The sequence below is a fragment of the Lampetra fluviatilis genome, chromosome 13 (assembly GCF_964198595.1).
Source record: "Lampetra fluviatilis chromosome 13, kcLamFluv1.1, whole genome shotgun sequence".
NCBI classification, from domain to species: Eukaryota; Metazoa; Chordata; class Hyperoartia; order Petromyzontiformes; family Petromyzontidae; genus Lampetra; species Lampetra fluviatilis.
The window spans coordinates 11,928,189-11,943,356 of NC_136287.1; the positions used below are offsets into that span (position 1 = coordinate 11,928,189).

Consider the following 15,168-nt stretch of genomic DNA (forward strand, 5'->3'; position numbering starts at 1 on the left):
TGGTATATTCTGACCATTGACTCCTTGGTGCAAACTGCCCCGATCCAACAATTCTCAATATATACCAAATACAAAGATCCCCTGTGTAGGCGTAACACACTTTTAAGGCAAGTGCTGTTAGCGAGCACCTATGAAGGCCGGCACGGCACACGAGGGGGTGGGTGGCCAGCCCCACGCCCGACCGCCTTTGTCTCGCCAGTGGCGATGTTTTGACATCGCACCAGGTACTCCTTTGAGGCTGAGTCGACCTAGGGAAGGCCCAGGTCTGGTTTAGATAACCACCACTGGTGTTGGCTGTCAGCAAGAATCGAACTCGGGTCGATGGATTTGCGCAACACATGATAACTGCTACACTACTGCTCCCAACAAACATATCAAGTGTACCGTGTATACATACACACACTAAAAGCATGTTAACACACGAGGCTATCAGCAAAGTATACACACGTATGCCGAACAATCTTGAGCGTATAAAAACAGAGAGACACGATGAGAATGATTGGAGAGTCGAGAGCAAGACACGGCTGCACTCCACGGTGTGCGTACCCGCCACCTCATGAATACAGGAGGCCAGCTACTTGACATCCACAACGCAAATAGCCCAAGCCAGCTTAGAGGTCACCCAAAGGGTAGAAGCCCGAATGCAACAGCCTGTTTTAAATCTTTGAGGCTTGCTGGGCATTACAGTAATTAAGAAAATATTGTACCGCTGTCAATACAAATCCCTTTCTGCCTGCCAGTAATTCCAAATAGAAATTTTAAATGAAAGTTCACGTTATTCAAATAATATTTAAATGCAAAGAAGGGCGTGCTGTGTGTAAGATTATTATGCTGCCCTTTTAGCATGCAATTATTTTCACGTTCTTATATTTAAATGTGACAAAGCACCATATTAGACAACTTCTTTGACGTGAATATGTGCAAGCACTGAACAATGGTGGAATTATAGAGTGCCAACTTGAGATATTTTTGAAAAGTGTGCTTAATTTATTCCAATTAGACAACGCACGCATGTTCTTCGTCATTTTGTTTTGATGAATGCCGCTACTTAAATCAAAAAGCTCATTTTAACAAGTGAAGGCAACATCCCTCGTATTTTGTTTATGCGTCAAATCCCGTTAACTCTGAGTGCTAGAACAATATTAGATAATTTGGAGAAAAGCAAAGAACCGCACGGTATGTTTCCAAGTGTAATAGAGCCACGGCGAAATGAAATAGTGTCCATCGTTTGACCCGAAGAGGCACTCCACCCATCTGTGTTGCACATACCCTGTATCACAACCCTTAGTTCCAGTTTCAAAAGCAGCATTGCGCTTTCAACGTTGATCATTTGGAAGCGAAAACGAACAAGTAGGTGCTCGCACTGCGAGTCCATCACATCAGATCACAGCAGTTGCATCGTGAAACAATCGCAACGTCACAGCGGCGCGAGCAGCCCCGCTTTGCCTTAACAAAGCAAAAAAACACGTTGATCTCAACCTCCATGCGAGAAGAGGCCGAAAAAAAATGCCATCGAAACCCCTGCTGGCTTCAACACCGCACCTAATTTTAACTACAGAAATTCCTCCCTTCCAGCCCAGCCGTCTGAGCTATGGCTGAAATGTAAGCCCCCTACCTCTTCCGACATGCAAGGCCCATAGCTGCGATGAAGGGAGTGATGGGGGTCACGCTGCCAGCCACATGCTGTTGTTAGAATCTGCTGCATCGTCTCCAAACAAACTCAACCAGTAACACCAACAGATGGGGCTTATTTTTATTTTGAAACCCTTCTCTAACCAAACAAATAGGCAGAGGTTGGAGGAGGAGGAGGAGGAGGGGGAGGGAAACACTAGACTGTACACAGGTCATTTAATTATTTACAGGCAAGCATAGGAACTGATATCGTCCAATGAAAGCTTGAAGCAAAAACGCTAATCGAAATTGAGGCTTCCCGTAAGTATTCGTACCATAAACACGAACGGCTGAGCTTATTTAGCGCCACCATATAACGCGAGATAAGCAAATTGAGGTGCGCGTTTCTGGAACACTGTGCATGCTATAAAGCTGTAAAAATAAAATACTTAAAGCAATGTATTTGCCTTATGCTAACATTTTTGGGGCAATATGACTTCATGAATAATATAATGGCGTAATGGTTAGCACGCTAGCCGCCGAACCAATGCAACAGTTGAAACAATGGCAAACGTTTATGCAATCCATCACCCATCGCCTCCGTAAAGCCAGCAGTAGACATGGGTAGAGTGTGGGTTCTCCCACCGCCCCTACAAGACATCTGTCCAGCATGGAAGAGTAGGCCAAAATACTCTCCCGAGGGCGCCTCGACAGAGCTCACTATGGTCGAGTCCCTTCGGAATCAGGAGTGATGTGAGCAGCAATAATAGAGCAGGGTTGCACATTTACTTTGTATTTGTGACTTATAAAACGGAACCGTAAAAGTAATTGATTTTGCCACAGGTCAGGTACAGTTTCAGCCGTGTGGCAGCTTTAATGACACCGAGTAACCTCATTGCATAAACACATGGCTGCAACCACATGGGCCCCCCCCACGCTGCCACCCACACCTTTGGGGTTCGAACAGTAAATAATTTATTTTCACGCTAATTCCACCAAATGTCACGCTTTTCACGTGCTCACGTGACGCCGTGGGTGCGCGTTTGCACTTTAAGTTCAACAATAAAACAAACTATCAAGTCACACGCGCGTCAAGAGCCCCGCTTGATACCACGAAATGCGCAATCCCCAGGACAATGCTGCACGCTTGCGACGGTGACAGTTGTGACAAGTCAAGTGATCAACTTAGGGCAAAATGAATTGGACCCAAAACCCAGCTGTGCTGGACTTGGTGGCACAGTGGTTGGCACACCGCATGAGGAACCCGACGACCTTGCAACCATTCCAGACCACAGCTGACACCAGTGGCAAGTGATACCTGAACCGGTTCTGTGTGCCTCCTCAGCCCACCCACTCCCCTCCAACACGCCATCCGCCAATCAGCTATAACCATCCATAAAAAAGGTTTTTTTGGGGGGTCAACCCACAACATTTACAATTCGACTACAACGTATCGAGTACGACTCTCCAACACACCCGTGCGCTGTACGAGTGACGAATTGGCACGTTTTGTTTACGTGACAAACCTTACTAATGTTGGCTGTGTCGGGTGGTGGCGGGTTTAATGACACATTTGGGTGAAGTATGGTCAAACATTCCCCACGGCCGATAAGGCGTGTGGAGGCCTACATCCAGTAGTGCATAGACAGAAGGGTGGCAATTTATTCGTATTAGTATCATGAAACCAGCTATGATATTATACGACACTATTGTACGCACATATATCTACGCAACTTAGCAAACAGTGCTGGGCTAGAACATAAGGTTCAAGTGTTTAAAAAAAAAGGCAACCTTATTCCAAATTCCACCTCATCTTGAGCACCCACATAACTCATATCGTATTGCAGCGGTGCGAGTGCATAAGGTGCCACAACCCCATTAAAGCATTTGCCTGGCTTTGGAGATGAAAGTCCAAAAAGGATCGAGATTCATGTTACACAAAACTATTCCCATCACCCAGCCACCTTGGGAGGAGAAGGCACACGTTTTCCATTTACAACGGCGATCCTCGTGCCGGGAGCAAAGGTTTTCGCCGTGTTCGCTTCGCTTTCTCTTTGTGTCCAGACAGTCCACCACCTCCTCCTCCACCTCCTCCCCGTAGATGCCGCGTGAGCATCGCTCGGGCCCAGCGCTGAAAACTGCGGCGATGGCCTTACGCTTTAGAGGAAACCAAACTGCGAATGTGGGAAGGCGCTTCCGTTTATTGCACGTGCCTGCCAGCAAGCTAAACTTTATTTTCTAATATTGTATGACGATGGTAATAATAGTAATACAGAATGAAGAAAAACTGATATATGCATAAAAAACATTTGCTAATTATTTTCTTGGTTCTTTCGGTAAATTCACGTAGAAGGGAAATAATAAAATAATAAAAATTTAACATAATTGTATTTTATGTTTTATTTTTATTATTTTATTATTTTCCTTCTACGTGACTTTACCGAAAGAACCAAGAAGATGAATCCCTGCAGTCACGAAAGCTTTAAATCGAAATTTATTTGCTAATTAACTAGGAATTAAACTATCTCATCCCGACCAACACGGCCTAACCTCGATAATGATTTCATAGGTTTTAACATTCCTTCAAATTGTATTCGCTCATTTATGTGTACGAGTAAAACATATCCCATTGTTAATGAAGTGAATGTATTACGGTGCTCTATGTGTGATTGATAATATAACAGAAAAAAATCGGCAACGTGTATTCGTTTCAGCTAGCGAGCAGCGCTCGGATGAAGATCTTTTGTAGTTGTGGCAGACCACAGGATAATACAGCAAGGAGAGTCGTAATGATTGGGTGCGGGGTGGGAGAAGGGTTACAGCGTCTGCTGATGAATGAAACATGCGGCTACTTAATGTGTACATTCTCCTGATCACTTGGAGAAGCCAACGTTAACAGAAGATGATATTTGAATCCTTAGAAGTGCCACAGAGTCAATGCGAAGTGTGGTTCGCAGTGTTAATTGCCTGTCGAGGAACAAAAAATGCCACATAGTACGTGGTACAAATACAAGTCACATGATTTTAATTAAACATACATTCCCCCCTCCCACCCAAAAAAAGTCTCAACATTCCTAGACATCTTTTTTTGCACGACTTAGCAGACACAAAATGACGTACCCTGTTAAGTGCATGATCACACCGTAAAGTGGATACTTCAATAAAAAAAAACCCAATCGTGTACCGAATACAGCCCTTTCTCAATCCACTGTTGGATGAATGCATCGCCAAGCTGAGGCTGCCATGGGGCCTTTGGCTCATGCTTCACCGAGCCGGTCAGCGTGGGTTTGGTGAAGAGGTGGTGTGTGGGTGGGTGGGTGGGTGTGTGGGTGGGTGGGTGGGACAAGACGCGCCACTGATGTTAGTCACGGCCGCGAAATGCTCTCAAGTGACAAGGTTCATTCATTTCATAATGCAGCACACTAACCGCAGCACTAACACACTCCACGCATCAAACATTTCAATGACTCTATTCACCGCGGCGTACTCGAAAATTAGAATACCGTCATTACAAAGATCACACGAGTCTTAACACGCCCACACCATTTTTACTGTTTAAAACGGACACAAAAACAACCCATAGAACTACGTAAAAAATTGTGAAAATAAATAAACTTTCACGTGAAAAACAACCCATTAAGGAAATCCTGCAATTACCTCCAGCCTTCCCATTGCTCTAGGTTTGTTTATGTACTGACAAAGGAGCAGATGCTCCCTGTTACAAAGCAGAGCAGCCAAAACACATTCCCAAAGGTTTGCTTACCAGTGTGGACCGCCTCCACATATCAGATTGCATCCATTAATTGTACGCCAGCCTAGTTAAGCTCTTGGCCTTAAAACTGTGGCTCACATTTCCCTTCCATACAGCTCTCAACATCTATGACAGATTAGCAAGATAATGGCTGCAACAGGTCGCTTAATCCTCCCTTAGTGTTATTACAAATAGCTTCATGACCACATTCCTAATATGAATGGTCATACACGGTGTGCATCAGAACAGCAGCGTTGACCAGGATGCTTTTGGAGGGAGTTGTTTTTTTCTTCTCAAGAAAGACTTTAGCTTCCAATTTCAGAATGCAGCTCAAAGTGCAGCGGTACTTTATTAAAACCCAAGTTTAAATGTGGCTCGTAAAAGTTATTTCAATAAACACAATCGTACATCCAAATAGCAATACATTGTTACGCAACAGTGTACAAGACGGCATGGTAAATTACGTTTTGTTTTAAATTGCCACCACCATTTCACCACCACCCGGGTACTTAATAAAACACGATAAGAAAACTTTCCGTTTTATACTTTGAGTATACCCTTTTGGAGTTACAGAAAAATACGAGATGGGCTGCAACCAATGTATGTCACACTCCAATGTAATGCGAACTACAAACAGCACCATGCAAAGGGAGGTGACAGGAATGGGAAAGAGGTGACTGCACATCTGACCCCAAGTAGAGAGAGAATCCATCACCAACCCTAACAGCTTCAACATCAAGATGAGAACCCAAGGGGCCATGGGCTGTGAACTTTGAAGCTACCCGTGGCTAGGTGCACTTGCTAATGCGAATCTCGACTGCATACCTACACGAGCAACAATGTACGAATTGTGCATTCACAGTTAACGCAAAATTGCCAATTATTTACCCAGGATAGTCTTACCGAGTCTCAGGACTCTTTTAAGGACTACAGCAACACATGCCTTTGCCAAGCTGTAATGAATGAGTAAACATAGTTCAGCATATGAGCATTTTGTCTGCTCATTTAGGAATTCTTTAGGTCGCTTAATAGCATGGGATTGAGCATGCTTGCCACGAAGTCAGCTTGCACAGTCTCAATGCAGTGCTCCGAATTCTGCCTCTGCATGGGAATTACGAAGGAAATTACCATTCGTACGATCTGTGGTATAACAATAACATGATGTGAAGCTCAAGGTCCACCCCTGCCATTGTTTGCTCACACGCCGGCTGACGAAAGGGCCTCCTCTAGATGTGGTTGTCTAGCGCTTTCTAGAGCCCCATCTAGAGGGGACCGGGTTCCTAGCGGTGGCAAGATGTTAACTAACTCACCTGGCTTACAGAAGGTCGCGGGTTCGTTCCCGACCCTGACGATGTCTCTATATTTAGAGTTTGCATGTTCTCCCCGTGGCCGCGTGGATTATGCTCCGAATCCTCTGGTTTTTCCCTCCACATTTAGAAACATACATTGAGAGTATTTGGCTGCTATGCAATGTCCACATCATCCACTCCATTGGGCTATCATTTGTGGCCAGGTTGCTCCTGAAAAATAGCTATACAGCTCAGTTGCCCTTACCTGGTAAAATTAAAAAACATAGTTTTAGTTTATACCCTTCCATGCTGGCCAAAAGCCTTAGAAGAGTTGGGAATACTCACACTTTACCCCACCACAGGCAAACTTGCCCGCCAACTCACCGTGGAGTTCCAATTTTATACTGTTGGCTGGACAGAGGCAGAGAGGCTGGCGGGTGGTGGGGTTGGGATTTCAGAGATATAACTGGTACATGCCGGATTGCATGTCCAGTGTGCTCACCATTACACCACACGACAGCATCGACATGAAGCAAGATCCTACAATAGATGTAGGCATGGTGGCATGTCTCCAATGCACCTGGATTTGGGAAGTATTATCCCAAAAGCTGAAGGGCTATGAGATGGGCAGTAGACGTAGCTAATTGAGTAGGATGTTGAGTCATATCCACTTGTATGTGTGTAGGTTTTCTCTGCATAATCTGGTTTACTTTTGAGTGTGAAAAAATGGCAATAAAAACCATGGCAAAATAATCCAAAGAAGGATCTTCCTGAATAAAAAAAACGAATGATTCTTCATGAGACCTTCCTAGGAAAACAAAATAAAAATTATATTAACTCTCCACCAGAGGTGAAATGCTGTTTGAACGTTCAAAAAAGTAAACGTCGCTGTGCTCAAATGAGCAATGAAGCAGCATTCATCTCCACGAGATGCCCTAGACCAGTGGCAGAAGCCCTGTGCTCACAACTGTGCCCCTGCTCCACAAACCTCACCGAGTAATATCAACCGAATAATAGTACTAATGCCACCGATTCATCTTGGCAAGAATCATCAAGTCTCAAGACTCAATTTCAGGAGGGTCAATAATTGCAATGTTTGGTCATGTTGGGGGTGGGGGGCCAAGGAACTGGAGTGCTCTGAGAAAATTCAAGCGATGTAATTTCAACAGGTTAATATACTCAAAGCCCCACTCAGATGGATTCAAGAATCCATTGCTGTACCACCATCTCCTGGCCACCGCATAGTCAACCTACACATTTTCAAAAGGTCATTGGAACAATGAGTTGCAGCCCCCTTGACTTTCCTCTCTCTAAATGTTACATGTACAGTACAAGGCGCTTAATTAGCATCAGCCACGACCTATCAACTGTTGGATGAACACCTCCCCAAGTCGTTGCCATCTCTCGTGGTATCACGATTTAACAATCATCAGACATTTAATGTACTTATTGTGATTATTATTCATAACAATACGAATACAGTACTTAAGGGGAAGGGAATGAATATTTAAATCATCTGTCGAGTTAATGTCAGGGTCAATTGTAATCCTGAAATGGATCATCTAATAAATGGAGTGTACTCTCCATGGTGAATACATATTTCCTAAAAAAAAATCTATTAATTCGTGTGACTCTCTGTTAAATGCTCTATAATCATGTTCCAAATTCTGTTTCGTGGCAGCGTGGTTTAATCACACTCACGAAAATAATTCAGCGCGAGGAGTAAGTAAGGTTACACGAGTCTGCGTGTCTGGTATGCGAACCAATCCTGATGTGTACAGGGATATGTTGTTTTCGATGTTATCATCAGTATCCATCATTTCGAGCATAAATTATGCATCGAGCACGCACATGGGATAGAATGACACTGTAATCACGGGTGACATTCTGCGCCAATCCTGTTCCAGTGTAAAATGTACCCCTCTGTACAGTATTGCCATTGAAACATCTCTAATTTCACTACAGTTCAAGGTAAAGCCACTTACACGTATTGTTTAAGCGATGTGTTGACGTGCTATATGTTTACGCACGGAGTGAATATCGAGGCGAATGTCAGCTGTGCTCACAATGCTCACAGCAGGTGGAAAAAAAACACCCCCCTTTATTTCCAGGGGACACGTACCCTACCTCTCGAACGCGCGCCAACACGGTTTCAAAGTGCCGGTGGCACCCACACTTTATCCCATCAAAAAGCATAATTCAAATGGTCTGACTCGTTGCGTGTGCCCACAAAATGGAATCGCAGTCGGGCAATGAGATGTTTTTTTCATGGCCTTTTTCAGAACGTGCACGCCCATCAGAATGGAGATATGTCTGCAGGCTTCCCTCCGGAAAGTATGGATGTTGAACTTATTTATTGCTGTAAGTAGCCAACCGTGCTTATCGGAGGCGCGGGGGAAGGACAACAAATTAAAACACACACAAAAAAACTGTTCTAAAGAAATGAGCTTTCAATTGAGATGTCAAAGTGCATATAGCTCCCGCTGCCTTCCTAGACTATGAGAACCCTTGACAAATTATGGCCACTTTTCATGACAGCGCAGTCTTCACGGTCACTTCAATCGAACTATTTTACTCGACACTAGAGGGAGCCCCTTTATGCAAAACTCATCACACATGCACAACAACAGCTATATTACACTGCACCAGTGGCATCGCAGATTAACGAAGACAAAATAAAGCTGTTTTTTTTTCTTGAACGCAATAATTGGTGGCCGAGGCTGAGATCGTCAACTCAGCGCCACTTGAGAAGCTGGTTTGAATCACGAGTGGCAGCTTGAATATTGTTTGCACCGAGGATCTCATCAGCCATGCCTCTGAAATGAAATGGGCAGGAGTCGTCGAATTTAAACACCGCCTGGACTGAAGTAATGCAGGACGGAGGAAATTGCCTTGGGTTTCAACATGCTTTGAAAGCCCCTGCTGGTTTGTTCTGCAAGTGGCCTCCGTACCAGAGGGAGGTCACGTGTAAATACACTTTGTAGTTGTAGATGTAGCCATTCCCTAATCAAGCAATTCTTGCCGTTGCTTGTTCGAGATAAGACAGCACCGTTCTGATACGTTGCACACCATGAGCACATTCGTAAAATGCCACGTGAAATCATTAAAAAGACGAATTCATCCCCGCATTTTCAATATCCTGGACAGTAGTAAGATGTATGCTCATAAAAAAACACACGCTTGAGGAAAGAAAATCAGAGTGAATGTGTATAAGAAAGTAGCACTCTACGACTGATTACAAGACGACAATAATGGTCCTATTTTGAGCTTTGCTTGGCCACGGCTGACGTGTTGACGCGTTCTCAGGACCGGTTTGTCCAGAAATGACACGCGGCATGAACAACCCATCAGTGGAATGGACTTGAATTTACTGCGGCTGTTGACATGGCATGCCGAATGGCTAATGGGAGAGAACCACTCAAGCTAGCATTGTCGCGTCTTAACTCTTGCGTGATGAGCGCGATTACAAATGTGTTCTAGACGACACCGGCAGTCCCCGTGTAGCTTTTTTTGTATTCCCTGCTCGTTCGCAACAATGCCCCCTCCTCTCTGCTTGTTTGGTCGGTTAAGCCGGAGACGTTCTAAAACTGCTTGAAATGCTGGACTGTTACATCACGTCTGGGCAAGGCTGCATGTGGCTCCAACAATTAGCAAACAAGCTCAACAAATAGTCTGCCACACGTGGTGCATCAACACTACAAGATAAACCCCCACCCACCCCCTCCGACCGAAGCAAGTCTCGACACTCTGGACACTCGACAAATGTCACGTTATCGTGGGACCTCCTTCGCCAGTCACAAAATATGAGAATAGGTTTTCCCCCTTTTGTTCTGGCAACAAAACAGGTGTTGAGATGTTAAAACACCAAACTGAAACCTTTTTACAAGGAATCATGTCTGCATTAGCCAATATATTTGTGGTCAGAATATATGCATTGTCTTTTTTTGGTGTGGTGAGGCCGTCATCCAGCAGTGGATTGGGAAGGGGTTATATATATATTGTATACAGACGTGGCACCGCATGTCAATGGCCTGTGCAGGCACTAGCGTTATCATAGCACGACTTTGTGCGGCCAATTTGTCTCGAAATCCACGCAGCAGTGGGACGCTTCATTGGCATTTATTGCACTTTTCTGTTCCTGGCGAATTATTATCATTACTCCGTCAATCCCTTTGGGGTTTTCTTTTCGTATCCCAATCAACATTCTCGACGAGCAAATCTGAATGGTTGTCCTTTGCTAGATTATCGCAATGCGTGGCAGTATGTTTTTTTATATATATACTGCAGTACGTTACTGTAGAGTCCTCCACAGTGGCAGGTGATAGCAGAAGCCGTCCTCGCTCGGGGTCCTAATACACCACCCCACCCCTCTTCCCCCCCACCCTCAGCAATCCGCACTACTGGCCAAAGTGGGGAAGTATGGTCAAACCAAACAACCCCCGTGACCAACAGTGCGACTGACATAGCGTAAGGGAGGACAATCATCCAGGAGTGGCACGACAGCACGCAGTACCGTCCACTTTTACCACCCACGCATACATGTCTAATACAGTTGCCTCGCAAACAATGGCTTATATCACAGTCGAAGGCTGTATATGCTTACGGTATAATTGTATTCTGCATAGCTGCTGGGTATAAAGCAGAAGCGCAACAGCGAAGAGCAACGTGAAGTGAAACCGACGGTCACTCTTCTTTTGCCAGATGTGGAGGTCTTGTCCAGCAGTAACCAGGCGAATAGAAGGCACGAGAACGCAATTCGTAAGAGGGCAAAGTAATATCGCCATGCACTTGTCATTCTGTAGCAAATTCTGCTAAGCGGCCAGATTGTGCTGCTGGGTAGCTGCTGATACGTCAAACCCGAGCAGGCAGACCAAGCCACAGCGCGTGACTCTCCCTTCCATGCACATCGCAGTCCGAGCTGTTCACTCCAACAATGCAATGGTTAATTCACATCGCGTTGTCAATCCACCGATAAATGATGGCTCCCCCCACGCCCGTGTCTGTCACGGGGGTTATTTGGGCATACTTCACGAGGACAGCCACGACGAGCCGGCGAAGGTGGTGGAAACGGGCGGGCTGGTGAGTTAGCTGTCAGAGGACCGGTTCAGATATCGTTCGCCGCTCATGTCAAGCCGTCGGATCCGTGAATTGAACTCGGATGCCGGGGTCGTAGCGCAGCGCACCACCACCATCGCCACCTTCCCTCCCTCCCCCGCATCAGTGATTTTGCCTCTCGAAACGAAAAACTTACATTAAGCCCATTTGTTTTCTATCTCGGTATTACGACTTCGCCTTTTGAAGGTTGCTTGAGCCACTGTGTTTTAGTGTCCACACTTAAGCAGCTGTAAGGCGTGCGCCTTAACCTCGCCACGTTTTGTTCCATCGCGCGATGCGCATCGTGACATGCGTTTTGTGCACAGTACAGCATTTTGGGTGAAGAGTGAGTGACGATTTAGCGTGCTGCGCGCGCAATTAACGCAGCCGCCAACCTACGTTCGATTCCGAACCACGGGTAACATTTTACTTGATATTTCAATCGGTAACCGGCCATTCCCTTCCACATTTTGTTTTAGAACCAACCTAAACTGACCAGTGTGGTGAAATATGGTTAACCCCCCCCCACCCCGGAAGACCCCAAACGGCATAAGGGAGGATTCCTCCAGCAGTGGAAAATGTTTTTAAATTCTAATTATTACGTGCATGAATGCCGCCTAATTTGATCCCGGGGCTCAATTCACAAAATCAATTGGCATCAACCAGTTCCAATTGTGAGGACGCCCAATTGCCCCTGCACACACACACACACAAAACAAAAGACAAAGATCCCCCCGTATAGCCTCGACAGACTGTTGGGGCAAGTGCTGTTAGCGAGTAGCGCCTATGAAGGTCAGCACGGCACACGAGAGGGTAGGGGGTGGGCAGCAACCACGTCCGGCCGCCTTTGTCTCCCCAGTGACGATGTTTACACATCGCACCAGGTACTCGTTTGAGGCTGAGTCGACCTAGGGGAGGCCTAAGACTGATTCACAAATTCGTCACTGGTGGTGGCCATGAGCGGCAATCGAACCTGTTTCGCCCGGTTCGTAGCGCAGAGCGCTAACCACCACACTACCGCTCAACACGCACACAAAGACAAAGATCCCCCGTATAGCCTTAACAGACTGTGGGGGCAAGTGCTGTTAGCGAGCACACACACAAGCGCGCACTCACACACAATAATACACACGCACGCTCTCGTCCGCGTCTCCCTTAGTAACATGTACGACTCTCGTGGGTAGAAAGTGATTGAGCTCAAAGTTAAAACTGTGAAATGAGGCGGATCAACTCACAATGGCTTGCTCGCAGGGCCCTCCAATTAGCAAATACAATGTCTACCCGATGCATGTCACAATACGCGTGTAAGCGCGTGCGTGTGTATTCTGACCAAGGGCAGTCATCCGAAACGTCGAGACGATAAATTCATCTCGGTGACCGGAACGCAAAAAAAACCAATTCCGTTTCTACTTACACATAACCTGTAACCTATTGTGCGCATGACAGACATTGTGAACCGCGCGCGCGCGCGCGTGTGTGTGTACATATTGTAAGTGTGTTGTTTCACCCAGCAAGCCTCGCAGGCTAAAAGGAATGCCTATGTGCGGTGCGTGTGTGCGTGCGCGTGTGCACTTCAGCTTACGACCACTTGCTGAGCGAAGTATGACGGAGGATGTTTAATCGCGCGCAGTATGCACATCGAGTGAAGTGAAATCTGAAATCAAGGCAGCAGATCGAGCAGCAGCAGCGGCATCCCTTGCCCTTATCGGCTAAGTCAAAAATGTGGTTAAGAGTGACAAGGAAGGGAGTGCACGCGATGACGGGATGAAGATGATATCAGCACCAGCTCTGCGCTCGAGTGTGTGTGTGTGGCACTGTGTCAGTACAATGCAAAGGTGCGTCCCTGATGGTGGAAGGGCCTCCACCACAGCGAACTCTAGGGGGTCAATTGGTCTACTCTTCCACCGTTGAGCCGACGCGTTGGAAGAGGTGGGCGTACCCACACTTTACCCCACCACAAGCGACATCCCGATCGACCGTGGTGGACCCCCCGTGTATTTCTGCTGGGCGAACAGAGTCTGCGGAGGGGATATCCAATAAACTTACACCACTGCCGCGCCGTGAGATGGAATCGAACCGACGACTTCTGAATTGCACGTTCCCGTGGTGCTGCTAACCATCACTCCACGGCAGGTCCCTTGTCAGTGCATGTCACAGGGTGGGATAGTGATGGGTCAGTGCGGGGAGCGGTAGTGTAGCTGTGAGCGCGCTGCGCTACGATCCCGGCGACCCGAGTTCAATTCTCGCTCACGGCCAACAACACAAGCGACGATTGTCTGAACCCCGGCCCGGGACCTCCCCTAGGTCGACTCAGCCTCAAACGAATGCCCAGTGCGATGTGTCCCCCACCCCTTCCTGTGCCGTGTGGACCTTCATAGGCGCTCGCAAACAGCACTCGCCCCAACAGTCTGTCGAAAGCTACAGGGGGATGATATTTGTCTTCGTAAGTGCATGCGGCGCGTGTAGCTACCTGCACTGTGTGCGTGTGTGAGAGCGCATGACACGTGCCTCGGTGCGAGTGCTCCTTAGCCATCGCAACTCACCGTGCACAAAGGCCACTTTGAGCAGCAGCAGCAGCAGGAGGGCCAGCAGAGCCGTGCGCGGCGGCGGCGTTCCAGCCGGGCTGTCACTCCTTGGGGCCATGGTGCCTCCTACCCCCATTTCCCCTGGGGCCCCGCAGGTCCGGGGGACCCCCTGGTCCACTCGAACTCTTGTGTCGTGATCTCCCTAGTCAATGTGCCCTCGCATCTGTCGCTGCAGCAGCAGCAGGAGGAGGACAACGACTCCAAGCTGTCAACACTCCCTCCAACAACGAAAGCAAATCCCAAGTCTTCCCGTTGGTTCACTCCTTGCCCTCCGCACCAACCGGCCTTCTTCCACAGCGTCCAGTGAAGCAGATCCACATTTAAAAGACAACAACAAGGGGGGAGAGGGAGAGGCGATGGGGTTGTGGGGAGGTAAGGGGGCGAAGACAAAACCCCCCTTTAGTTCAATCCGTCGCACCGATGTAGTAGTATTATTATCATTCCTCGAGTGAAGAAGCCAAGTCGCCGTTCCTCGACCCGCGTGAAACTTGCTCCGCAAAACTTGTGCGGCCAGGCAAGGCGAGCAGTGTGCCCCCGCGATGCGTGCTGCGCGCTGAGCTGCGCTCGGTCTGGGATCCCTCTCCACTGGCCGTGCTTTCTACACCCCCACTCGCTCTCCACCCAACTCGTGCCCTCTCCTCCCCCCCTTCTCTCTCTCTCTCTCGCTCCCTCCCTCCCTCTCCACCCCCCCCCCGCTCACTCCCTCTCTCTGTCCCTCCCATCTCATCCTCCCTCCCTCCCTCTCATCGTCCTCTTCGCTCTCCTTTTCCACTCCCCATTGGGGTTCACCGCAAGACCCGGCAAGGATCTGCGACTTGAACATCGATTACGTGGAGCT

General features: G+C 47.4%; 1 protein-coding gene across 1 annotated transcript in view; it reads right to left on the bottom strand.

The window, feature by feature from the left end:
- LOC144935547 (neogenin-like) overlaps window positions 1-14,955 on the bottom strand; it is a 171,069-nt gene extending 156,114 nt beyond the window's left edge. The window contains 1 exon segment of the mRNA XM_078862307.1: window positions 14,289-14,955. Coding sequence (XP_078718433.1) covers window positions 14,289-14,406 — 118 coding nt within the window. The 5' untranslated portion in view covers window positions 14,407-14,955.
- Between the last annotated feature and the right edge of the window lie 213 nt (window positions 14,956-15,168).